Raw genomic sequence first — 27,378 nt, forward strand, 5'->3', positions numbered from 1 at the left:
TCTCCTCTCCCCTCCTCTCCTCCCCCTCCACTCCCCTCCCCTCCCCTCCACTCCCCTCCCCTTCGCTCACCTCCTCACCCCTCTCCTCCCCTCCACTCTTCTCCCCTCTCCTTCCTCTCTTCCCTCTCCTCCTCTCCCCTCCCCTCCCCACCCCTCACCTCCCCTCCCCTCCTCTCCTCTCCTCTTCCCTCTCCTCCCCTCCTCTCCCCTCCTCTCCTCCCCTCTCCTTCCTTCCCCCCCTCCCCTTCGCTCCCCTCCTCACCTCCCCAGCACCAGCGCTGTGAACGTGTGCCCTCCCCCCTCGTACCTCTCTCCCTCTCTCCCTCGCTGTGTGTGCCTCGCGCAGTGTGGGAATCAGAGCCACGTCGACCCTGGGAACTGGTGCTGCATCGACAGGCAAAACAGGAACCAACATCCGGAGAGAGAGGGCGCGAAGGAGAGAGGGTCCAGCTCGATCTGCGCACGTTTCCTTCAGAAAGCCAAGCTGGCGTGACGTGACGTGACGTGACGTGTGTGTGTGCGATGGGACAAAAGATGGGTTGCACTCTCTCTCCGGCACACCAGGATGTGGAGATCCTGGCTGGGCCAGGGAGGCAGGAGATCTCGACAACATTTCTCATCCTGGCCACCCAAGCAAGACCAGCAGGGTTAAGGTTAATGCGATGATACAGCCAGGATCCATGGCTCAACGGTCCCCCAACAAAGGGCAAGTGGCCAATAAAGCAAGCCTGCGGCATCTGCACCGGCAACCAGTGAGAAAAAGCCAATCCCAGCAGTACTGTTCTCCTGTGACCAGTCCGCCATGAAGTGCATTGCCGTGTGGGTCCTGCTCCTTTTCTCCCTCAGGTGAGGTCTCTCTCGGGCATCCTGCGGGGTCTCGGTCGGTCTCTCTCTCTCTCTCTTGCCTCCGAGTCAGATTGGTCGTGTGTTCGAGCCTACAACACACATCAAAGAGACTCGAGCCCCACCCCACCATAATCCAGGCTGACACTCCACGGTACTGAGGGAGTGCTGCACTGTCAGAGGGGCACTGCTGAGGGAGCGCCGCACTGTTGGAGGGTCAGTACTGAGGGAGCGCTGCACTGTCGGAGGGGCTGTACCGAGGGAGTGCTGCACTGTCGGAGGGGCATTACTGCGGGAGTGCTGCACTGTCGGAGGGGCAGTACTGAGGGAGCGCTGCACTGTCGGAGGGGCAATAGTGAGGGAGCGCCGCACTGTCGGTGGGGCAAAGGCGAGGGAGCGCCGCACTGTCGGAGGGGCAGTACTGAGGGAGTGCCGCACTTTCGGACGGGCAGTGCTGAGGGAGCGCCGCACTGTCGGAGGGGCAGTACTGAGGGAGCGCCGCACTGTCGGACGGGCAGCGCTGAGGGAGCGCCGCACTGTCGGAACGGTCAGTACTGAGGGAGTGCCGCACTGTCAGATGGGCAGTGCTGAGGGAGCGCCGCATTGTCGGAGGGGCAGTACTGAGGGAGCGGTGCACTGTTGGAGGGTCAGTACTGAGGGAGCGCTGCACTGTCGGAGGGGCTGTACTGAGGGAGTGCTGCACTGTCGGAGGGGCAGTACCGAAGGAGTGGTGCACTGTCGGAGGGGCAGGATTGAGGGAGTGCTGCACTGTCGGAGGGGCACTCCGACAGGTGCGCAGCACTGTCGGAGGGGCAGTACTGAGGGGAGTGCTGCACTGTCGGAGGGGCAGTGCTGAGGGAGCGCCGCACTGTCGGAGGGTCAGTACTGAGGGAGTGCTGCACTGTCGGAGGGGCAGTACTGAGCGAGCGCCGCACTGTCAGAGGGGCAGTACTGAGGAAGCGCCGCACTGTCGGAGGGGCGGTACAGAGGGAGGGCCGCGCTTGTGGAGGGTCAGTACTGAGGGAGCGCTGCACTGTCGGAGGGGCAGTACTGAGGGAGCGCTGCACTGTCGGAGGGGCAGTGCTGAGGGAGCGCCGCACTGTGGGAGGGGCAGTACTGAGGGAGCTCTGCAATGTTGGAGGGGAAGTACTGAGGGAGCGCCGCACTGTCGGAGGGGCAGTACTGAGGGAGTGCCGCACTGTCGGAGGGGCAGTACTGAGGGAGCACCGCCCTGTCGGAGGGGCAGTACTGAGGGAGGGCTGCACTGTCGGAGGGGCAGTACCTAGGGAGCGCTGCACTGTCGGAGGGGCAGTACTGAGGGAGCGCTGCACTGTCGAAGAGGCAGTACTGAGGGAGCGCCGCACTGTCGGAGGGGCAGTACTGAGGGAGCACCGCACTGTCAGAGGGGCAGTACTGAGGGAGCGCTGCACTGTCGGAGGGGCAGTACTGAGCGAGCGCCGCACTGTCGGAGGGGCAGTGCTGAGAGAGCGCCGCACTGTCGGAGGGGATGTGGGCTTCGCTGGCAAGGCCAGCATTTATTGCCCATCCCTAATTGCCCTCGAGAAGGTGGTGGTGAGCCGCGTTCTTGAACCGCTGCAGTCCGTGTGGTGACGGTGCGCCCACAGTGCCGTTAGGGAGCGAGTTCCATCATTTTGACCCAGCGACGATGAACGAACGGCCGATATATTTCCAAGTCAGGATGGTGTGTGTGACTTGGAGGGGAACTAGGAGGCGGTGGTGTTCCCATGCACCTGCTTCTGACCACCAGACCGCCTATTTCCACCAACGTAACATCGCCCGTCTCCACCCCTGCCTCAGCTCATCCGCTGCTGAAACCATCATCCATGCTTTTGTCCCCTCGAGGCTTGACTGTTCCAAATCTCCCCTGGTTGGCCTCCCAGCTTTCAGCCTTCGTAAACTTGAGTTCATCCAAAACACGGTTGCCCTCGTGTCCTAACTCGCGCCAAGTCCTGCTCACCATCCCCTGTGCTCGCTGACCGACATTGACTCCCGGTCCAGCAACGCTTCGATTTTAAAATTCTCATCCTCGTGTTCAAATCCCTCCATGGCCCTCGCCCCCCTCCCTATCCCTGTAACCTCCTCCAGCCCCTACAACCCTCCTTACATCTGTAATCTCCTCCAGCACCTACAACACCCCCTATCTCTGTAACCTCCTCCAGCCCCTCCAACTCTCCCTATCTCTGTAACCTCCTCCAGCCCCTACAACCCTCCCTATCTCTGTAACCTCCTCCAGCCCCTACAACTCTCCCTATCTCTGTAACCTCCTCCAGCCCCTACAACTCTCCCTATCCCTGTAACCTCCTCCAGCCCCTACAACCCTCCTTACATCTGTAATCTCCTCCAGCCCCTACAACACCCCCTATCTCTGTAACCTCCTCCAGCCCCTACGACTCTCCCTATCTCTGTAACCTCCTCCAGCCCCTACAACCCTCCCTATCTCTGTAACCTTCTCCAGCCCCTACAACTCTCCGTATCTCTGTAACCTCCTCCAGCCCCTACAACCCTCCCTATCTCTGTAACCTCCTCCAGCCCCTACAACCCTCCCTATCTCTGTAACCTCCTCCAGCCCCGACAACACTCCCAATCTCTGTAAGCTCCTCCAGCCCTACAACCCTCCCTATCTCTGAAACCTCCTCCAGCCCCTACAAACCTCCCTATCTCTGTAATCTCCTCCAGCCGTACAACCCTCCCTATCTCTGTAACTTCCTCCAGCCCCCACAACCCTCCCTATCTCTGTAACCTCCTCCAACCCTACAACTCTCCCTGTCTCTATAATCTCATCCAGCCCCTACAACCCTTCCTAACTCTGTAACCTCCTCCAGCCCCTACAACACTCCCTATCCCTGTAAACTCCTCCAGCCCCTACCACCCTCCCTATCTCTGTAACCTTCGCCAGCCCCTACCACCCTCCCTAACTCTGTAACCTCCTCCAGCCCCTACAACACTCCCTATCTCTGTAAACTCCTCCAGCCCCTACAACCCTCCCTATCTCTGTAACCTCCTCCAGCCCCTACAACCCTCCTTATCTCTGTAACCTCCTCCAGCCCCCTACAACCCTCCCTATCTCTGTAACCTTCTACCGCCCCTACCACACTCCCTATCTCTGTAACATCCTCCAGCCCATACAACCATCCCTATATCTGTAACCTCCTCCAGCCCCTACCATCCTCCCTATCTCTGGAACCTCCTCCAGCCCTAAAATCCTCCCTATCTCTGTAACTTCCTCCAGCCCCCACAACCCTCCCTATCTCTGTAACCTCCTCCAGCCCCGACCACCCTCCCTATCTCTGTAACCTCCACCAGCCCCTACCACCCACCCTATCTCTGTAACCTCCTCCAGCCCCTACAACCCTTCCTATCTCTGTAACCTCCTCCAGCCCCTACAACCCTCCTTATCTCTGTAACCTCCTCCAACCACCTACAACCCTCCCTATCTCTGTAACCTTCTCCAGCCCCTACCACACTCCCTATCTCTGTAACCTCCTCCAGCACCTACAAACCTCCCTATATCTGTAACCTCCTCCAGCCCCTACCATCCTCCCTATCTCTGTAACCTCCTCCAGCCCCTACCACCCTCCCTATCTCTGTAACCTCCTCCAGCCCCCTACACTCCATCCTATCTCTGTAACCTCCTCCAGCCCCAACAACACTCCCAATCTCTGTAAACTCCTCCAGCCCGACAATCCTCCCTATCTCTGAAACCTCCTCCAGCCCCTACAAACCTCGCTATCTCTGTAAACTCCTCCAGCCCTACAACCCTCCCTATCTCTGTAACTTCCTCCAGCCCCCACAACCCTCCCTATCTCTGTAACCTCCTCCAGCCCCTACAACCCTCCCTATCTCTGTAACCTCCTCCAGCCCCTACAACCCTCCCTATCTCTGTAACCTCCTCCAGCCCCTACAACCCTCCCTAAATCTGTAACCTCCTCCAGCCCCCTACCACCCTCCCTATCTCTGTAACATCATCCAGCCCCCTACAACCCTCCCTAATTTCTGTAACCTCCTCCAGCCCCTACAACCCTCCCTATCTCTGTAACTTCCTCCAGCCCCCACAACCCTCCCTATCTCTGTAACCTCCTCCAGCCCCTACAACCCTCCCTATCTCTGTAACCTCCTCCAGCCGCTACAACCCTCCCTATCTCTGTAACCTCCTCCAGACCCTACCACGCTCCCTATCTCTGAAACCTCCTCCAGCCCTACAACCTTCCCTATCTCTGTAACTTCCTCCAGCCCCCACATCCCTCCCTATCTCTGTAACCTCCTCCAGCCCCTACACCCCTCCCTATCTCTGTAACCTTCTCCAGCCCCTACAACCCTCCCTAACTCTGTAACCTCCTCCAGCTCCCTACAACCCTCCCTATCTCTGTACCCTCCTCCAGCACCTACAACCCTCCCTATCTCTGTAACCTCCTCCAGCCCCCTACAACCCTCCCTATCTCTGTAACCTCCTCCAGCCCTTACAACCCTCCCTAACTCTGTAACCTCCTCCAGCCCCCTACCACCCTCGCTATCTCTGCAACATCCTCCAGCCCCTACAACCCTCCCTATCTCTGTAAACTTCTCCAGCTCCTACAACCCTCCCTAACTCTGTAACCTCCTCCAGCTCCTACCACCCTCCCTATCTCTAACCTCCTCCAGCCCTACAACCCTCCCTATCTCTGTAACTTCCTCCAGCCCTACAACCCTCCCTATCTCTGTAACATCCTCCAGCCCCAAAACCCTCCCTATCTCTGAAAGCTCCTCCAGCCCCTACAAACCTCCCTATCTCTGTGACCTCCTCCAGCTCCTACAACCCGCCCTATCTCAGTAACCTCCTCCAGCCTCTACAACCCTCCCTATCTGTGTAACCTCCCCTAGCCCCGACAATCCTCCCTAACTCTGTAACCTCCTCCAGCCCCTACAACACTCCTTATCTCTGTAACCTCCTCCAGCCCCTGCATCCCTCCTTATCTGTGTAAACTCCTCCAGCCCCTACAACCCTCACTATCTCTGTAACCTCCTCCAGCCCATAAAACACTCCTTATCTCTGTAACCTCCTCCAGCCCCTACAACCCTCCTTATCCCTGTAACCTTCTCCAGCCCCTACAACCCTCTTTATCTCAGTAAAATCCTCCAGCCCCGACAACTCTCCCTATCTCTGTAACCTCCTCCAGCCCCTACAACCCTCCCTAACTCTGTAACCTCCTCCAGCCCGTACAACCCTCCCTATCTCTGTAACCTCCTCCAGCCCCTAAACCCTCCCTATCTCTGTAACCTCCTCCAGCCCCTACAACCCTCCCTATCTCTGTAACCTCCTCCAGCCCGTACAACTATCCCTATCTCTGTAACCTCCTCCAGCCACTAAACCCTCCCTATCTTTGTAACCACCTCCAGCCCCTACAACCCTCCTATCTCTGTAACCTACTCCAGCCCCTACAACCCTCCCTATCTCTGTAACCTCCTCCAGCCCCTGCAACCCTCCCTATCTCTGCAACCTCCTCCAGCCCGTACAACCCTCCCTATCTCTGTAACCTCCTCCAGCCCCTAAACCCTCCCTATCTTTGTAACCACCTCCAGCCCCTACAACCCTCCCTATTTCTGTAACCTCCTTCAGACCTACCACCCTCCCTATCTCTGTAACCTCCTCCAGCCCCTAAAACTCTCCCTATCTCTGTAACCTCCTCCAGCCCCCAACAACCCTCCCTATCTCTGTAACCTCCTCCAGCCCCTACAACCCTCCCTATCTCTGTAACCTCCTCCAGCCCCTACAACACTCCCTATCTCTGCAACCTCCTCCAGCTCCTACACCCTCCCTATCTCTGTAACCTCCTCCAGGCCCTGCCACCCTCCCTATCTCTGTACCTTCCTCCAGCCCCTACAACCCTCCCTATCTCTGTAACCTTCTCCAGCCCCTACAACCCTCCCTAACTCTGTAACCTCCTCCAGCCCCTTCAAACCTCCCTATCTCTCTAACCTCCTCCAGCCCCTACAACCCTCCCTATCTCTGTAACCTCCTCCAGCCCCTACAACCCTCCCTATCTCTGTAACCTCCTCCAGCCCCTACAACCCTCCCTAACTCTGTAACCTTCTCCAGCCCCTACCACCCGCCCTATCTCTGTAACCTCCTCCAGCCCCTACAACCCTCCCTATCTCTGTAACCTCCTCCAGCCCCTACCACCCTCCCTATCTCTGTAACCTCCTCCAGCCCTACAACATTCCCTATCTCTGTAACTTCCTCCAGGCCCCACAACCCTCCCTATCTCTGTAACCTCCTCCAGCCCCTACATCCCTCCCTACCTCTGTAACCTTCTCCAGCCCCTACAACCCTCCCTAACTCTGTAACCTCCTCCAGCCCCCTACAACCCTCCCTATTTCTGTACCCTCCTCCAGCCCCTACAACCCTCCCTATCTCTGTAACCTCCTCCAGACCCTACAACCCTCCCTATCTCTGTAACCTCCTCCAGCCCCTACAACCCTCCCTAACTCTGTAACCTCCTCCAGCCCTCTACCACCCTCCCTATCTCTGTAACATCCTCCAGCCCCTACAACCCTCCCTATCTCTGTAACCTTCTCCAGCCCCTACAACCCTCCCTAACTCTGTAACCTCCTCCAGCCCCCTACAACGCTCCCTATCTCTGTAACCTCCTCCAGCCCCTACAACCCTCCCTATCTCTGTAACTTACTCCAGCCCCCACAACCCTCCCTATCTCTGTAACCTCCTCCAGCCCCTACAACCCTCCATATCTCTGTAACCTCCTCCAGCTCCTACCACCCTCCCTATCTCTAACCTCCTCCAGTCCTACAACCCTCCCTATCTCTGTAACTTCCTCCAGCCCTACAACCCTCCCTATCTCTGTAACTTCCTGCAGCCCCCACAAACCTCCCTATCTCTGAAACCTCCTCCAGCCCCTACAAACCTCCCTATCTCTGTAACCTCCTCCAGCCCCGCCAACCCGCCCTATCTCTGTAAACTCCTCCAGCCCCTACAACCCTCCCTATCTGTGTAACCTCCCCTAGCCCCTACAATCGTCCCTAACTCTGTAACCTCCTCCAGCCGCTACAACACTCTTTATCTCTGTTACCTCCTCCAGCCCCTACAACCCTCCTTATCTGTGTAAACTCCTCCAGCCCCTACAACCCTCATTATCTCTGTAACTTCCTGCAGCCCCCACAACCCTCCCTATCTCTGAAACCTCCTCCAGCCCCTACAAACCTCCCTATCTCTGTAACCTCCTCCAGCCCCTACAACCCGCCCTATCTCTGTAAACTCCTCCAGCCCCTACAACCCTCCCTATCTGTGTAACCTCCCCTAGCCCCTACAATCGTCCCTAACTCTGTAACCTCCTCCAGCCCCTACAACACTCCTTATCTCTGTTACCTCCACCAGCCCCTACAACCCTCCTTATCCCTGTAACCTCCTCCAGCCCCTACAACCCTCTTTATTGCAGTTAAATCCTCCAGCCCCTACAACTCTCCCGATCTCTGTAACCTCCTCCAGCCCCTACAACCCTCCCTAACTCTGTAACCTCCTCCAGCCACTGCCACCCTCCCTATCTGTGTAACCTTCTCCAGCCGCTACCACCCTCCCTATCTCTGTAACCTCCTCCAGCCCCTAAAACTCTCCCTATCTCTGTAACCTCCTCCAGCCCCTACAACCCTCCCTATCTCTGCAACCTCCTCCAGCTCCGACACCCTCCCTATCTCTGTAACCTCCTCCAGGCCCTACCACCCTCCCTATCTCTGTACCTTCCTCCAGCCTCTACCACCCTCCCTATCTCTGTAACCTCCTCCAGCTCGTACAACCCTCCCTATCTCTGTAACCTCCTCCAGCCCCTACAACCCTCCCTATCTCTGTAACCTCCTCCAGCCCCTACAACCCTCCCTATCTCTGCAACCTCCTCCAGCTCCGACACCCTCCCTATCTCTGTAACCTCCTCCAGGCCCTACCACCCTCCCTATCTCTGTACCTTCCTCCAGCCTCTACCACCCTCCCTATCTCTGTAACCTTCTCCAGCCCCTACAACCCTCCCTATCTCTGTCACCTCCTCCAGCCCCTATAACCCTCCCTATCTCTGTAACCTCGTCCAACCCCTACAACCCTCCCTATCTCTGCAACCTCCTCCAGCTCCTACACCCTCCCTATCTCTGTAACCTCCTCCAGGCCCTACCACCCTCCCTATCTCTGCAACCTCCTCCAGCTCCTGCACCCTCCCTATCTCTGTAACCTCCTCCAGGCCCTACCACCCTCCTTATCTCTGTACCCTCCTCCAGCCCCTACAACCCTCCCTATCTCTGTAACTTCCTCGAGCCCCTACCACCCTCCCAATCTCTGTAACTTCCTCCAGCCCCATACAACCCTCCCTATCTCTGTAACCTCCTCCAGCCCCTAAAACCCTCCCTATCTCTGTAACCACCTCCAGCCCCTACAACCCTCCCTATCTCTGTAACCTCCTTCAGCCCTACAATCCTCCCTATCTCTGTAACCTCCTCCAGCCCCTACAACTCTCCCTATCTCTGTAACCTCCTCCAGCCCCCAACAACCCTCCCTATCTCTGAAACCTCCTCCAGCTCCCTACAACCCTCCCTATCTCTGTAACCTCCTCCAGCCCCTACAACCCTCCCTATCTCTGTAACCTTCTCCAGCCCCTACCACCCTCCCTATCTCTGTAAACTCCTCCAGCCCCTACCACCTTCCCTATCTCTGTAACCTCTTCCAGCTCCTCTCACCTCCCTATCTCTGTAACCTCCTCCAGCCCCTACCACCCTCCCTATCTCTGTAACCTCATCCAGCCCCTACAACCCTCCCTATCTCTGTAACCTCCTCCAGCCCCTACAACACTTCCTAAATATGTACTCTCCACCAGCCCCTACAACCATCCCTGTCTCTGTAACCTCCTCCAACCCCTGCAATCCTCCCTATCTCTGTAACCTCCTCCAGCCCCTCCCACCCTCCCAATCTCTGTAACCTTCTCCAGCCCCCTACCACCCTCCCTATCTCTGTAACCTCCTCCAGCCCCTGCCACCCTCCCTATCTCTGTAACCTCCTCCAGCTCCTACAATCCTCCCTATCTCTGTAACCTGCTCCAGCCCCTACCACCCTCCCTATCTCTGTAACCTCCTCCAGCCCCTACCACCTTCCCTATCTCTGTAACCTCCTCCAGCCCCCTACAACCCTCCCTATCTCTGTAACCTCCTCCAGCCCCTACCACCCTCCCTATCTGTGTAACCTCCTCCAGCCCCTGCCACCCTCCCTATCTCTGTAACCTCCTCCAGCTCCTACAACACTCCCTATCTCTGTGACATCCTCTAGCCCCTACCACCCTCCCTATCTCTGTAACCTCCTCCAGCCCCTACCATCCTCCCTATCTCTGGAACCTCCTCCAGCCCTAAAATCCTCCCTATCTCTGTAACCTTCTCCAGCCCCTACCACACTCCCTATCTCTGTAACCTCCTCCTGCCCCTACAACCCTCCCTATATCTGTAACCTCCTCCAGCCCCTACCATCCTCCCTATCTCTGTAACCTCCTCCAGCCCCTACCACCCTCCCTATTTCTGTAACCTCCTCCAGCCCCCTACACTCCATCCTATCTCTGTAATCTCCTCCAGCCCCCACAACACTCCCAATCTCTGTAAACTCCTCCAGCCCTACAATCCTCCCTATCTCTGAAACCTCCTCCAGTCCCTACAAACCTCCCTATCTCTGTAACCTCCTCCAGCCCTACAACCCTCCCTATCTCTGTAACTTCCTCCAGCCCCCACAACCCTCCCTATCTCTGTCACCTCCTCCAGCCCCGACAACCCTCCCTATCTCTGTAACCTCCTCCAGCCCCTACAACCCTCCCTATCACTGTAACCTCCTCCAGCCCCTACAACACTCCCTAAATCTGTAACCTCCTCCAGCCCCCTACCACCTTCCCTATCTCTGTAACATCATCCAGCCCTTACAACCCTCCCTAATATCTGTAAACTTCTCCAGCCCCTACAACCCTCCCTATCTCTGTAACCTCGTCCAACCCCTACAACCCTCCCTATCTCTGCAACCTCCTCCAGCTCCTACACCCTCCCTATCTCTGTAACCTCCTCCAGGCCCTACCACCCTCCCTATCTCTGCAACCTCCTCCAGCTCCTGCACCCTCCCTATCTCTGTAACCTCCTCCAGGCCCTACCACCCTCCTTATCTCTGTACCCTCCTCCAGCCCCTACAACCCTCCCTATCTCTGTAACTTCCTCGAGCCCCTACAACCCTCCCAATCTCTGTAACTTCCTCCAGCCCCTACAACCCTCCCTATCTCTGTAACCACCTCCAGCCCCTACAACCCTCCCTATCTCTGTAACCTCCTTCAGCCCTACAATCCTCCCTATCTCTGCAACCTCCTCCAGCCCCTACAACTCTCCCTATCTCTGTAACCTCCTCCAGCCCCCAACAACCCTCCCTATCTCTGAAACCTCCTCCAGCTCCCTACAACCCTCCCTATCTCTGTAACCTCCTCCAGCCCCTACAACCCTCCCTATCTCTGTAACCTTCTCCAGCCCCTACCACCCTCCCTATCTCTGTAAACTCCTCCAGCCCCTACCACCTTCCCTATCTCTGTAACCTCTTCCAGCTCCTCTCACCTCCCTATCTCTGTAACCTCCTCCAGCCCCTACCACCCTCCCTATCTCTGTAACCTCATCCAGCCCATACAACCCTCCCTATCTCTGTAACCTCCTCCAGCCCCTACAACACTTCCTAAATATGTACTCTCCACCAGCCCCTACAACCATCCCTGTCTCTGTAACCTCCTCCAACCCCTGCAATCCTCCCTATCTCTGTAACCTCCTCCAGCCCCTCCCACCCTCCCAATCTCTGTAACCTTCTCCAGCCCCCTACCACCCTCCCTATCTCTGTAACCTCCTCCAGCCCCTGCCACCCTCCCTATCTCTGTAACCTCCTCCAGCTCCTACAACACTTCCTATCTCTGTGACATCCTCCAGCCCCTACAATCCTCCCTATCTCTGTAACCTGCTCCAGCCCCTACCACCCTCCCTATCTCTGTAACCTCCTCCAGCCGCTACCACCTTCCCTATCTCTGTAACCTCCTCCAGCCCCCTACAACCCTCCCTATCTCTGTAACCTCCTCCAGCCCCTACCACCCTCCCTATCTGTGTAACCTCCTCCAGCCCCTGCCACCCTCCCTATCTCTGTAACCTCCTCCAGCTCCTACAACACTCCCTATCTCTGTGACATCCTCTAGCCCCTACCACCCTCCCTATCTCTGTAACCTCCTCCAGCCCCTACCATCCTCCCTATCTCTGGAACCTCCTCCAGCCCTAAAATCCTCCCTATCTCTGTAACCTTCTCCAGCCCCTACCACACTCCCTATCTCTGTAACCTCCTCCTGCCCCTACAACCCTCCCTATATCTGTAACCTCCTCCAGCCCCTACCATCCTCCCTATCTCTGTAACCTCCTCCAGCCCCTACCACCCTCCCTATTTCTGTAACCTCCTCCAGCCCCCTACACTCCATCCTATCTCTGTAATCTCCTCCAGCCCCCACAACACTCCCAATCTCTGTAAACTCCGCCAGCCCTACAATCCTCCCTATCTCTGAAACCTCCTCCAGTCCCTACAAACCTCCCTATCTCTGTAACCTCCTCCAGCCCTACAACCCTCCCTATCTCTGTAACTTCCTCCAGCCCCCACAACCCTCCCTATCTCTGTCACCTCCTCCAGCCCCGACAACCCTCCCTATCTCTGTAACCTCCTCCAGCCCCTACAACCCTCCCTATCACTGTAACCTCCTCCAGCCCCTACAACACTCCCTAAATCTGTAACCTCCTCCAGCCCCCTACCACCTTCCCTATCTCTGTAACATCATCCAGCCCTTACAACCCTCCCTAATATCTGTAAACTTCTCCAGCCCCTACAACCCTCCCTAACTCTGTAACCTCCTCCAGCCCCTACAACCCTCCCTATCTCTGTAACCTCCTCCAGCCCCTACAACCCTCCCTATTTCTGTAACCTCCTCCAGCCCCTACAACGCTCCCTATCTCTGTAACCTTCTCCAGCCCCTACCACCCGCCCTATCTCTGTAACCTCCTCCAGCCCCTACAACCCTCCCTATCTCTGTAACTTCCTCCAGCCCCTACCACCCTCCCTATCTCTGTAACCTCCTCCAGCCCTACAACCTTCCCTATCTCTGCAACTTCCTCCAGCCCCCACAACCCTCCCTATCTCTGTAACCTCCTCCAGCCCCTACATCCCTCCCTATCTCTGTAACCTTCTCCAGCCCCTACAACCCTCCCTAACTCTGTAACCTCCTCCAGCTCCCTACAACCCTCACTATCTCTGTACCCTCCTCCAGCACCTACAACCCTCCCTATCTCTGTAATCTCCTCCAGCCCCTACAACCCTCCCTATCTCTGTAACCTCCTCCAGCCCCTACAACCCTCCCTAACTCTGTAACCTCCTCCAGCCCCCTACCACCCTCGCTATCTCTGTAACATCCTCCTGCCCCTACAACCCTCCCTATCTCTGTAAACTTCTCCAGCTCCTACAACCCTCCCTATCTCTGCAACCTCCTCCAGCCCCTCCAACCCTCCTTATCCCTGTAACCTTCTCCAGCCCCTACAACCCTCCCTATCCCTGTAACTTCCTCGAGCCCCTACAACCCTCCCTATCTCTGTAACCTCCTCCAGCCCCATACAACCCTCCCTATCTCTGTAACCTCCTCCAGGCCCTACCACCCTCCTTATCTCTGTACCCTCCTCCAGCCCCTACAACACTCCCTATCTCTGTAACTTACTCGAGCCCCTACAACCCTCCCTATCTCTGTAACCTCCTCCAGCCCCATACAACCCTCCCTATCCCTGTAACCTCCTCCAGCCCCTAAAACCCTCCCTATCTCTGTAACCACCTCCAGCCCCTACAACCCTCCCTATCTCTGTAACCTCCTTCAGCCCTACAATCCTCCCTATCTCTGTAACCTCCTCCAGCCCCTACAACTCTCCCTATCTCTGTAACCTCCTCCAGCCCCCAACAAACCTCCCTATCTCTGAAACCTCCTCCAGCTCCCTACAACCCTCCCTATCTCTGTAACCTCCTCCAGCCCCTACAACCCTCCGTTTCTCTGTAACATCCTCCAGCCCCTACAACCCTCCCTATCTCTGTAAACTTCTCCAGCTCCTACAACCCTCCCTAACTCTGTAACCTCCTCCAGCTCCTACCACCCTCCCTATCTCTAACCTCCTCCAGCCCTACAACCCTCCCTATCTCTGTAACTTCCTCCAGCCCTACAACCCTCCCTATCTCTGTAACATCCTCCAGCCCCAAAACCCTCCCTATCTCTGAAACCTCCTCCAGCCCCTACAAACCTCCCTATCTCTGTGACCTCCTCCAGCTCCTACAACCCGCCCTATCTCAGTAACCTCCTCCAGCCTCTACAACCCTCCCGATCTGTGTAACCTCCCCTAGCAATGACAATCCTCCCTAACTCTGTAACCTCCTCCAGCCCCTACAACACTCCTTATCTCTGTAACCTCCTCCAGCCCCTGCATCCCTCCTTATCAGTGTAAACTCCTCCAGCCCCTACAACCCTCAGTATCTCTGTAACCTCCTCCAGCCCATAAAACACTCCTTATCTCTGTAACCTCCTCCAGCCCCTACAACCCTCCTTATCCCTGTAACCTTCTCCAGCCCCTACAACCCTCTTTATCTCAGTAAAATCCTCCAGCCCCGAAAACTCTCCCTATCTCTGTAACCTCCTCCAGCCCCTACAACCCTCCCTAACTCTGTAACCTCCTCCAGCCCGTACAACCCTCCCTGTCTCTGTAACCTCCTCCAGCCCCTAAACCCTCCCTATCTCTGTAACCTCCTCCAGCCCCTACAACCCTCCCTATCTCTGTAACCTCCTCCAGCCCGTACAACTATCCCTATCTCTGTAACCTCCTCCAGCCCCTAAACCCTCCCTATCTATGTAACCACCTCCAGCCCCTACAACCCTCCTATCTCTGTAACCTACTCCAGCCCCTACAACCCTCCCTATCTCTGTAACCTCCTCCAGCCCCTACAACCCTCCCTATCTCTGTAACCTCCTCCAGCCCGTACAACCCTCCCTATCTCTGTAACCTCCTCCAGCCCCTAAACCCTCCCTATCTTTGTAACCACCTCCAGCCCCTACAACCCTCCCTATTTCTGTAACCTCCTTCAGACCTACCACCCTCCCTATCTCTGTAACCTCCTCCAGCCCCTAAAACTCTCCCTATCTCTGTAACCTCCTCCAGCCCCCAACAACCCTCCCTATCTCTGTAACCTCCTCCAGCCCCTACAACCCTCCCTATCTCGGTAACCTCCTCCAGCCCCGACAACACTCCCTATCTCTGCAACCTCCTCCAGCTCCTACACCCTCCCTATCTCTGTAACCTCCTCCAGGCCCTGCCACCCTCCCTATCTCTGTACCTTCCTCCAGCCCCTAAAACCCTCCCTATCTCTGTAACCTTCTCCAGCCCCTACAACCCTCCCTAACTCTGTAACCTCCTCCAGCCCCTTCAAACCTCCCTATCTCTCTAACCTCCTCCAGCCCCTACAACCCTCCCTATCTCTGTAACCTCCTCCAGCCCCTACAACCCTCCCTAACTCTGTAACCTTCTCCAGCCCCTACCACCCGCCCTATCTCTGTAACCTCCTCCAGCCCCTACAACCCTCCCTATCTCTGTAACCTCCTCCAGCCCCTACCACCCTCCCTATCTCTGTAACCTCCTCCAGCCCTACAACTCTCCCTATCTCTGTAACCTCCTCCAGCCCCCAACAACCCTCCCTATCTCTGAAACCTCCTCCAGCTCCCTACAACCCTCCCTATCTCTGTAACCTCCTCCAGCCCCTACAACCCTCCCTATCTCTGTAACCTTCTCCAGCCCCTACCACCCTCCCTATCTCTGTAAACTCCTCCAGCCCCTACCACCTTCCCTATCTCTGTAACCTCTTCCAGCTCCTCTCACCTCCCTACCTCTGTAACCTCCTCCAGCCCCTACCACACTCCCTATCTCTGTAACCTCATCCAGCCCCTACAACCCTCCCTATCTCTGTAACCTCCTCCAGCCCCTACAACACTTCCTAAATATGTACTCTCCACCAGCCCCTACAACCATCCCTGTCTCTGTAACCTCCTCCAACCCCTGCAATCCTCCCTATCTCTGTAACCTCCTCCAGCCCCTCCCACCCTCCCAATCTCTGTAACCTTCTCCAGCCCCCTACCACCCTCCCTATCTCTGTAACCTCCTCCAGCCCCTGCCACCCTCCCTATCTCTGTAACCTCCTCCAGCTACTACAACACTTCCTATCTCTGTGACATCCTCCAGCCCCTACAATCCTCCCTATCTCTGTAACCTGCTCCAGCCCCTACCACCCACCCTATCCCTGTACCCTCCTCCAGCCCCTACAACCCTCCCTGTATCTGTAACCTCCTCCAGCTCCTACAACACTCCCTATCTCTGTTACATCCTCTAGCCCCTACCACCCTCCCTATCTCTGTAACCTCCTCCAGCCCCTACCACCTTCCCTATCTCTGTAACCTCCTCCAGCCCCCTACAACCCTCCCTATCTCTGTAACCTCCTCCAGCCCCTACCACCCTCCCTATCTGTGTAACCTCCTCCAGCCCCTGCCACCCTCCCTATCTCTGTAACCTCCTCCAGCTCCTACAACACTCCCTATCTCTGTGACATCCTCTAGCCCCTACCACCCTCCCTATCTCTGTAACCTCCTCCAGCCCCTACCATCCTCCCTATCTCTGGAACCTCCTCCAGCCCTAAAATCCTCCCTATCTCTGTAACCTTCTCCAGCCCCTACCACACTCCCTATCTCTGTAAACTCCTCCTGCCCCTACAACCCTCCCTTTATCTGTAACCTCCTCCAGCCCCTACCATCCTCCCTATCTCTGTAACCTCCTCCAGCCCCTACCACCCTCCCTATTTCTGTAACCTCCTCCAGCCCCCGACACTCCATCCTATCTCTGTAATCTCCTCCAGCCCCTACAACACTCCCAATCTCTGTAAACTCCTCCAGCCCTACAATCCTCCCTATCTCTGAAACCTCCTCCAGTCCCTACAAACCTCCCTATCTCTGTAACCTCCTCCAGCCCTACAACCCTCCCTATCTCTGTAACTTCCTCCAGCCCCCACAACCCTCCCTATCTCTGTCACCTCCTCCAGCCCCGACAACCCTCCCTATCTTTGTAACCTCCTCCAGCCCCTACAACCCTCCCTATCTCTGTAACCTCCTCCAGCCCCTACAACACTCCCTAAATCTGTAACCTCCTCCAGCCCCCTACCACCTTCCCTATCTCTGTAACATCATCCAGCCCTTACAACCCTCCCTAATATCTGTAAACTTCTCCAGCCCCTACAACCCTCCCTAACTCTGTAACCTCCTCCAGCCCCTACAACCCTCCCTATCTCTGTAACCTCCTCCAGCCCCTACAACCCTCCCTATTTCTGTAACCTCCTCCAGCCTCTACAACCCTCCCTATCTCTGTAACCTTCTCCAGCCCCTGCCACCCGCCCTATCTCTGTAACATCCTCCAGCCCCTACAACCCTCCCTATCTCTGTAACCTCCTCCAGCCCCTACCACCCTCCCTATCTCTGTAACCTCCTCCAGCCCTACAACCTTCCCTATCTCTGCAACTTCCTCCAGCCCCCACAACCCTCCCTATCTCTGTAACCTCCTCCAGCCCCTACATCCCTCCCTATCTCTGTAACATTCTCCAGCCCCGACAACCCTCCCTAACTCTGTAACCTCCTCCAGCTCCCTACAACCCTCCCTATCTCTGTACCCTCCTCCAGCACCTACAACCCTCCCTATCTCTGTAATCTCCTCCAGCCCCTACAACCCTCCCTATCTCTGTAACCTCCTCCAGCCCCTACAACCCTCCCTAACTCTGTAACCTCCTCCAGCCCCCTACCACCCTCGCTATCTCTGTAACATCCTCCTGCCCCTACAACCCTCCCTATCTCTGTAAACTTCTCCAGCCCCTACAACCCTCCCTATCTCTGCAACCTCCTCCAGCCCCTCCAACCCTCCTTATCCCTGTAACCTTCTCCAGCCCCTACAACCCTCCCTATCTCTGTAACTTCCTCGAGCCCCTACAACCCTCCCTATCTCTGTAACCTCCTCCAGCCCCATACAACCCTCCCTATCTCTGTAACCTCCTCCAGGCCCTACCACCCTCCTTATCTCTGTACCCTCCTCCAGCCCCTACAACCCTCCCTATCTCTGTAACTTCCTCGAGCCCCTAAAACCCTCCCTATCTCTGTAACCTCCTCCAGCCCCATACAACCCTCCCTATCCCTGTAACCTCCTCCAGCCCCTAAAACCCTCCCTATCTCTGTAACCACCTCCAGCCCCTACAACCCTCCCTATCTCTGTAACCTCCTTCAGCCCTACAATCCTCCCTATCTCTGTAACCTCCTCCAGCCCCTCCAACTCTCCCTATCTCTGTAACCTCCTCCAGCCCCCAACAACCCTCCCTATCTCTGAAACCTCCTCCAGCTCCCTACAACCCTCCCTATCTCTGTAACCTCCTCCAGCCCCTACAACCCTCCGTTTCTCTGTAACATCCTCCAGCCCCTACAACCCTCCCTATCTCTGTAAACTTCTCCAGCTCCTACAACCCTCCCTAACTCTGTAACCTCCTCCAGCTCCTACCACCCTCCCTATCTCTAACCTCCTCCAGCGCTACAACCCTCCCTATCTCTGTAACTTCCTCCAGCCCTACAACCCTCCCTATCTCTGTAACATCCTCCAGCCCCAAAACCCTCCCTATCTCTGAAACCTCCTCCAGCCCCTACAAACCTCCCTATCTCTGTGACCTCCTCCAGCTCCTACAACCCGCCCTATCTCAGTAACCTCCTCCAGCCTCTACAACCCTCCCTATCTGTGTAACCTCCCCTAGCCCCGACAATCCTCCCTAACTCTGTAACCTCCTCCAGCCCCTACAACACTCCTTATCTCTGTAACCTCCTCCAGCCCCTGCATCCCTCCTTATCTGTGTAAACTCCTCCAGCCCCTACAACCCTCACTATCTCTGTAACCTCCTCCAGCCCATAAAACACTCCTTATCTCTGTAACCTCCTCCAGCCCCTACAACCCTCCTTATCCCTGTAACCTTCTCCAGCCCCTACAACCCTCTTTATCTCAGTAAAATCCTCCAGCCCCGACAACTCTCCCTATCTCTGTAACCTCCTCCAGCCCCTACAACCCTCCCTAACTCTGTAACCTCCTCCAGCCCGTACAACCCTCCCTATCTCTGTAACCTCCTCCAGCCCCTAAACCCTCCCTATCTCTGTAACCTCCTCCAGCCCCTACAACCCTCCCTATCTCTGTAACCTCCTCCAGCCCGTACAACTATCCCTATCTCTGTACCCTCCTCCAGCCCCTAAACCCTCCCTATCTTTGTAACCACCTCCAGCCCCTACAACCCTCCTATCTCTGTAACCTACTCCAGCCCCTACAACCCTCCCTATCTCTGTAACCTCCTCCAGCCCCTACAACCCTCCCTATCTCTGTAACCTCCTCCAGCCCGTACAACCCTCCCTATCTCTGTAACCTCCTCCAGCCCCTAAACCCTCCCTATCTTTGTAACCACCTCCAGCCCCTACAACCCTCCCTATTTCTGTAACCTCCTTCAGACCTACCACCCTCCCTATCTCTGTAACCTCCTCCAGCCCCTAAAACTCTCCCTATCTCTGTAACCTCCTCCAGCCCCCAACAACCCTCCCTATCTCTGTAACCTCCTCCAGCCCCTACAACCCTCCCTATCTCTGTAACCTCCTCCAGCCCCTACAACACTCCCTATCTCTGCAATCTCCTCCAGCTCCTACACCCTCCCTATCTCTGTAACCTCCTCCAGGCCCTGCCACCCTCCCTATCTCTGTACCTTCCTCCAGCCCCTACAACCCTCCCTATCTCTGTAACCTTCTCCAGCCCCTACAACCCTCCCTAACTCTGTAACCTCCTCCAGCCCCTTTAAACCTCCCTATCTCTCTAACCTCCTCCAGCCCCTACAACCCTCCCTATCTCTGTAACCTCCTCCAGCCCCTACAACCCTCCCTATCTCTGTAACCTCCTCCAGCCCCTACAACCCTCCCTAACTCTGTAACCTTCTCCAGCCCCTACCACCCGCCCTATCTCTGTAACCTCCTCCAGCCCCTACAACCCTCCCTATCTCTGTAACCTCCTCCAGCCCCTACCACCCTCCCTATCTCTGTAACCTCCTCCAGCCCTACAACTCTCCCTATCTCTGTAACCTCCTCCAGCCCCCAACAACCCTCCCTATCTCTGAAACCTCCTCCAGCTCCCTACCACCCTCCCTATCTCTGTAACCTCCTCCAGCCCTACAACTCTCCCTATCTCTGTAACCTCCTCCAGCCCCCAACAACCCTCCCTATCTCTGAAACCTCCTCCAGCCCCCTACCACCCTCGCTATCTCTGTAACATCCTCCTGCCCCTACAACCCTCCCTATCTCTGTAAACTTCTCCAGCCCCTACAACCCTCCCTATCTCTGCAACCTCCTCCAGCCCCTCCAACCCTCCTTATCCCTGTAACCTTCTCCAGCCCCTACAACCCTCCCTATCTCTGTAACTTCCTCGAGCCCCTACAACCCTCCCTATCTCTGTAACCTCCTCCAGCCCCATACAACCCTCCCTATCTCTGTAACCTCCTCCAGGCCCTACCACCCTCCTTATCTCTGTACCCTCCTCCAGCCCCTACAACCCTCCCTATCTCTGTAACTTCCTCGAGCCCCTAAAACCCTCCCTATCTCTGTAACCTCCTCCAGCCCCATACAACCCTCCCTATCCCTGTAACCTCCTCCAGCCCCTAAAACCCTCCCTATCTCTGTAACCACCTCCAGCCCCTACAACCCTCCCTATCTCTGTAACCTCCTTCAGCCCTACAATCCTCCCTATCTCTGTAACCTCCTCCAGCCCCTCCAACTCTCCCTATCTCTGTAACCTCCTCCAGCCCCCAACAACCCTCCCTATCTCTGAAACCTCCTCCAGCTCCCTACAACCCTCCCTATCTCTGTAACCTCCTCCAGCCCCTACAACCCTCCGTTTCTCTGTAACATCCTCCAGCCCCTACAACCCTCCCTATCTCTGTAAACTTCTCCAGCTCCTACAACCCTCCCTAACTCTGTAACCTCCTCCAGCTCCTACCACCCTCCCTATCTCTAACCTCCTCCAGCGCTACAACCCTCCCTATCTCTGTAACTTCCTCCAGCCCTACAACCCTCCCTATCTCTGTAACATCCTCCAGCCCCAAAACCCTCCCTATCTCTGAAACCTCCTCCAGCCCCTACAAACCTCCCTATCTCTGTGACCTCCTCCAGCTCCTACAACCCGCCCTATCTCAGTAACCTCCTCCAGCCTCTACAACCCTCCCTATCTGTGTAACCTCCCCTAGCCCCGACAATCCTCCCTAACTCTGTAACCTCCTCCAGCCCCTACAACACTCCTTATCTCTGTAACCTCCTCCAGCCCCTGCATCCCTCCTTATCTGTGTAAACTCCTCCAGCCCCTACAACCCTCACTATCTCTGTAACCTCCTCCAGCCCATAAAACACTCCTTATCTCTGTAACCTCCTCCAGCCCCTACAACCCTCCTTATCCCTGTAACCTTCTCCAGCCCCTACAACCCTCTTTATCTCAGTAAAATCCTCCAGCCCCGACAACTCTCCCTATCTCTGTAACCTCCTCCAGCCCCTACAACCCTCCCTAACTCTGTAACCTCCTCCAGCCCGTACAACCCTCCCTATCTCTGTAACCTCCTCCAGCCCCTAAACCCTCCCTATCTCTGTAACCTCCTCCAGCCCCTACAACCCTCCCTATCTCTGTAACCTCCTCCAGCCCGTACAACTATCCCTATCTCTGTACCCTCCTCCAGCCCCTAAACCCTCCCTATCTTTGTAACCACCTCCAGCCCCTACAACCCTCCTATCTCTGTAACCTACTCCAGCCCCTACAACCCTCCCTATCTCTGTAACCTCCTCCAGCCCCTACAACCCTCCCTATCTCTGTAACCTCCTCCAGCCCGTACAACCCTCCCTATCTCTGTAACCTCCTCCAGCCCCTAAACCCTCCCTATCTTTGTAACCACCTCCAGCCCCTACAACCCTCCCTATTTCTGTAACCTCCTTCAGACCTACCACCCTCCCTATCTCTGTAACCTCCTCCAGCCCCTAAAACTCTCCCTATCTCTGTAACCTCCTCCAGCCCCCAACAACCCTCCCTATCTCTGTAACCTCCTCCAGCCCCTACAACCCTCCCTATCTCTGTAACCTCCTCCAGCCCCTACAACACTCCCTATCTCTGCAATCTCCTCCAGCTCCTACACCCTCCCTATCTCTGTAACCTCCTCCAGGCCCTGCCACCCTCCCTATCTCTGTACCTTCCTCCAGCCCCTACAACCCTCCCTATCTCTGTAACCTTCTCCAGCCCCTACAACCCTCCCTAACTCTGTAACCTCCTCCAGCCCCTTTAAACCTCCCTATCTCTCTAACCTCCTCCAGCCCCTACAACCCTCCCTATCTCTGTAACCTCCTCCAGCCCCTACAACCCTCCCTATCTCTGTAACCTCCTCCAGCCCCTACAACCCTCCCTAACTCTGTAACCTTCTCCAGCCCCTACCACCCGCCCTATCTCTGTAACCTCCTCCAGCCCCTACAACCCTCCCTATCTCTGTAACCTCCTCCAGCCCCTACCACCCTCCCTATCTCTGTAACCTCCTCCAGCCCTACAACTCTCCCTATCTCTGTAACCTCCTCCAGCCCCCAACAACCCTCCCTATCTCTGAAACCTCCTCCAGCTCCCTACAACCCTCCCTATCTCTGTAACCTCCTCCAGCCCCTACAACCCTCCGTTTCTCTGTAACCTTCTCCAGCCCCTACCACCCTCCCTATCTCTGTAAACTCCTCCAGCCCCTACCACCTTCCCTATCTCTGTATCCTCTTCCAGCTCCTCTCACCTCCCTATCTCTGTAACCTCCTCCAGCCCCTACCACCCTCCCTATCTCTGTAACCTCATCCAGCCCCTACAACCCTCCCTATCTCTGTAACCTCCTCCAGCCCCTACAACACTTCCTAAATATGTACTCTCCACCAGCCCCTACAACCATCCCTGTCTCTGTAACCTCCTCCAACCCCTGCAATCCTCCCTATCTCTGTAACCTCCTCCAGCCCCTACCACCCTCCCAATCTCTGTAACCTTCTCCAGCCCCCTACCACCCTCCCTATCTCTGTAACCTCCCCCAGCCCCTGCCACCCTCCCTATCTCTGTAACCGCCCCCAGCTCCTACAACACTTCCTATCTCTGTGACATCCTTCAGCCCCTACAACCCTCCCTATCTCTGTAACCTGCTCCAGCCCCTACCACCCTCCCTATCTCTGTCCCCTCCTCCAGCCCCTACAACACTCCCTGTATCTGTAACCTCCTCCAGCTCCTACAACACTCCCTATCTCTGTGACAACCTCTAGCCCCTACCACCCTCCCTATCTCTGTAACCTCCTCCAGCCCCTACCACCCTCCCTATCTCTGTAACCTCCTCCAGCCCCCTACAACCCTCCCTATCTCTGTAACCTCCTCCAGCCCCTACCACCCTCCCTATCTGTGTAACCTCCTCCAGCCCCTGCCACTCTCCCTATCTCTGTAACCTCCTCCAGCTCCTACAACACTCCCTATCTCTGTGACATCCTCTAGCCCCTACCACCCTCCCTATCTCTGTAACCTCCTCCAGCCCCTACCATCCTCCCTATCTCTGGAACCTCCTCCAGCCCTAAAATCCTCCCTATCTCTGTAACCTTCTCCAGCCCCTACCACACTCCCTATCTCTGTAACCTCCTCCTGCCCCGACAACCCTCCCTATATCTGTAACCTCCTCCAGCCCCTACCATCCTCCCTATCTCTGTAACCTCCTCCAGCCCCTACCACCCTCCCTATTTCTGTAACCTCCTCCAGCCCCCTACACTCCATCCTATCTCTGTAACCTCCTCCAACCCCTACAACACTCCCAATCTCTGTAAACTCCTCCAGCCCTACAATCCTCCCTATCTCTGAAACCTCCTCCAGCCCCTACAAACCTCCCTATCTCTGTAACCTCCTCCAGCCCTACAACCCTCCCTATCTCTGTCACCTCCTCCAGCCCCGACAACCCTCCCTATCTCTGTAACCTCCTCCAGCCCCTACAACCCTCCCTATCTCTGTAACCTCCTCCAGCCCCTACAACCCTCCCTAAATCTGTAACCTCCCCCAGCCCCGTACCACCCTCCCTATCTCTGTAACATCATCCAGCCCTTACCACCCTCCCTAATATCTGTAAACTTCTCCAGCCCCTACAACCCTTCCTAACTCTGTAACTTCCTCCAGCCCCTACAACCCTCCCTATCTCTGTAACCTCCTCCAGCCCCTACAACCCTCCCTATCTCTGCAACCTTCTCCAGCCCCTACCACCCGCCCTATCTCTGTAACCTCCTCCAGCCCCTACCACCCTCCCTATCTCTGTAACCTCCTCCAGCCCTACAACCTTCCCTATCTCTGTAACTTCCTCCAGCCCCCACAACCCTCCCTATCTCTGTAACCTCCTCCAGCCCCTACATCCCTCCCTATCTCTGTAACCTTCTCCAGCCCCTACAACCCTCCCTAACTCTGTAACCTCCTCCAGCTCCCTACAACCCTCCCTATCTCTGTACCCTCCTCCAGCACCTACAACCCTCCCTATCTCTGAAATCTCCTCCAGCCCCTACAACCCTCCCTATCTCTGTAACCTCCTCCAGCCCCTACAAAACTCCCTAACTCTGTAACCTCCTCCAGCCCCCTACCAGCCTCGCTATCTCTGTAACATCCTCCAGCCCCTACAACCCTCCCTATCTCTGTAACCTTCTCCAGCCCCTACAACCCTCCCTAACTCTGTAACCACCTCCATCTCCTAACACCCTCCCTATCTCTAACCTCATCCAGCCCTAAAACCCTCCCTATCTCTGTAACTTCCTCCAGCCCTACAACCCTCCCTATCTCTGTAACTTCCTCCAGCCCCCACAAACCTCCCTATCTCTGAAACCTCCTCCAGCCCCTACAAACCTCCCTATCTCTGTAACCTCCTCCAGCTCCTACAACCCGCCCTATCTCAGTAACCTCCTCCAGCCCCTACAACCCTCCCTATCTGTGTAACCTCCCCTAGCCCCGACAATCCTCCCTAACTCTGTAACCTCCTCCAGCCCCTCCAACACTCCTTATCTCTGTAACCTCCTCCAGCCCCTGCATCCCTCCTTATCTGTGTAAACTCCTCCAGCCCCTACAACCCTCACTATCTCTGTAACCTCCTCCAGTCCATAAAAAACTCCTTATCTCTGTAACCTCCTCCAGCCCCTCCAACCCTCCTTATCCCTGTAACCTTCTCCAGCCCCTACAACCCTCTTTATCTCAGTAAAATCCTCCAGCCCCTACAACTCTCCCTATCTCTGTAACCTCCTCCAGCCCCTACAACCCTCCCTAACTCTGTAACCTCCTCCAGCCACTGCCAACCTCCCTATCTGTGTAACCTTCTCCAGCCCCTACAACCCTCCCTATCTCTGTAACATCCTCCAGCCCCTACAACCCTCCCTACCTTTGTAACCGCCACCAGCCTCTACCATCCTCCCTATCTCTGTAACCTTCTCCAGCCGCTACAACCCTCCCTATCTCTGTAACCTCCTCCAGCCCCTACAAACCTCCCTATCTCTGTAACCTACTCCAGCCCCTAAAGCCCTCCCTATCTCTGTAACCTCCTCCAGCCGCTACAACCCTCCCTATCTCTGTAACCTCCTCCAGCCCCTAAACCCTCCCTATCTCTGTAACCACCTCCAGCCCCTACAACCCTCCCTATTTCTGTAACCTCCTTCAGACCTAGCACCCTCCCTATCTCTGTAACCTCCTCCAGCCCCTAAAACTCTCCCTATATCTGTAACCTCCTCCAGCCCCCAACAACCCTCCCTATCTCTGTAACCTCCTCCAGCCCCTATAACCCTCCCTATCTCTGTAACCTCCTCCAGCCCCTACAACACTCCCTTTCTCTGCAACCTCCTCCAGCTCCTACACCCTCCCTATCTCTGTAACCTCCTCCAGGCCCTACCACCCTCCCTATCTCTGTACCTTCCTCCAGCCCCTACAACCCTCCCTATCTCTGTAACTTTCTCCAGCCCCTACAACCCTCCCTAACTCTGTAACCTCCTCCAGCCCCTTCAACCTTCCCTATCTCTGTAAACTTCTCCAGCCCCTACCACCCGCCCTATCTCTGTAACCTCCTCCAGCCCCTACAACCTTCCCTATCTCTGTAACCTTCTCCAGCCCCTACAACCCTCCCTAACTCTGTAACCTCCTCCAGCTCCCTACAACCCTCCCTATCTCTGTACCCTCCTCCAGCACCTACAACCCTCCCTATCTCTGTAACCTCCTCCAGCCCCTACAACCCTCCCTATCACTGTAACCTCCTCCAGCCCCTACAACCCTCCCTAACTCTGTAACCTCCTCCAGCCCCCTACCACCCTCGCTATCTCTGTAACATCCTCCAGCCCCTACAACCCTCCCTATCTCTGTAAACTTCTCCAGCCCCTACAACCCTCCCTAACTCTGTAACCTCCTCCAGCTCCTACCACCCTCCCTATCTCTAACCTCCTCCAGCCCTACAACCCTCCCTATCTCTGTAACTTCCTCCAGTCCTACAACCCTCCCTATCTCTGTAACTTCCTCCAGCCCCCACAACCCTCCCTATCTCTGAAACCTCCTCCAGCCCCTACAAACCTCCCTATCTCTGTAACCTCCTCCAGCTCCTACAACCCGCCCTATCTCAGTAACCTCCTCCAGCCCCTACAACCCTCCCTATCTGTGTATCCTCCCCTAGCCCCGACAATCCTCCCTAACTCTGTAACCTCCTCCAGACCCTACAACACTCCTTATCTCTGTAAGCTCCTCCAGCCCCTGCATCCCTCCTTATCTGTGTAAACTCCTCCAGCCCCGACAACCCTCACTATCTCTGTAACCTCCTCCAGCCCATAAAACACTCCTTATCTCTGTAACCTCCTCCAGCCCCTACAACCCTCCTTATCCCTGTAAACTTCTCCAGCCCCTACAACCCTCTTTATCTCAGTAAAATCCTCCAGCCCCTACAACTCTCCCTATCTCTGTAACCTCCTCCAGCCCCTACAACCCTCCCTAACTCTGTAACCTCCTCCAGCCACTGCCAACCTCCCTATCTGTGTAACCTTCTCCAGCCCCTACAACCCTCCCTATCTCTGTAACATCCTCCAGCCCCTACAACCCTCCCTATCTCTGTAACCTTCTCCAGCCCCTACAACCCTCCCTATCTCTGTAACATCCTCCAGCCCCTACAACCCTCCCTATCTTTGTAACCGCCTCCAGCCTCTGCCATCCTCTCTATCTCTGTAACCTTCTCCAGCCGCTGCAACCCTCCCTATCTCTGTAACCTCCTCCAGCCCCTACAACCCTCCCTATCTCTGTAACCTCCTCCAGCCC

At 56.0% G+C, this 27,378-nt stretch overlaps 1 protein-coding gene across 1 annotated transcript in view; it reads left to right on the forward strand.

Annotated features, from left to right (window-relative positions):
• The first annotated feature begins 802 nt into the window (after window positions 1-802).
• The window catches only part of LOC147094572 (epidermal differentiation-specific protein-like), a 64,972-nt gene continuing 38,396 nt past the window's right edge, over window positions 803-27,378 (forward strand). The window contains exon 1 of the mRNA XM_085974223.1: window positions 803-846. Coding sequence (XP_085830349.1) covers window positions 803-846 — 44 coding nt within the window. The remainder of the gene's footprint in view (window positions 847-27,378) is intronic.

The sequence above is a fragment of the Somniosus microcephalus genome, unplaced genomic scaffold, assembly GCF_052327205.1.
Source record: "Somniosus microcephalus isolate GS21.2 unplaced genomic scaffold, FLI_Smic_1.0 unresolved_chr1, whole genome shotgun sequence".
Taxonomy (NCBI): domain Eukaryota; kingdom Metazoa; phylum Chordata; class Chondrichthyes; order Squaliformes; family Somniosidae; genus Somniosus; species Somniosus microcephalus.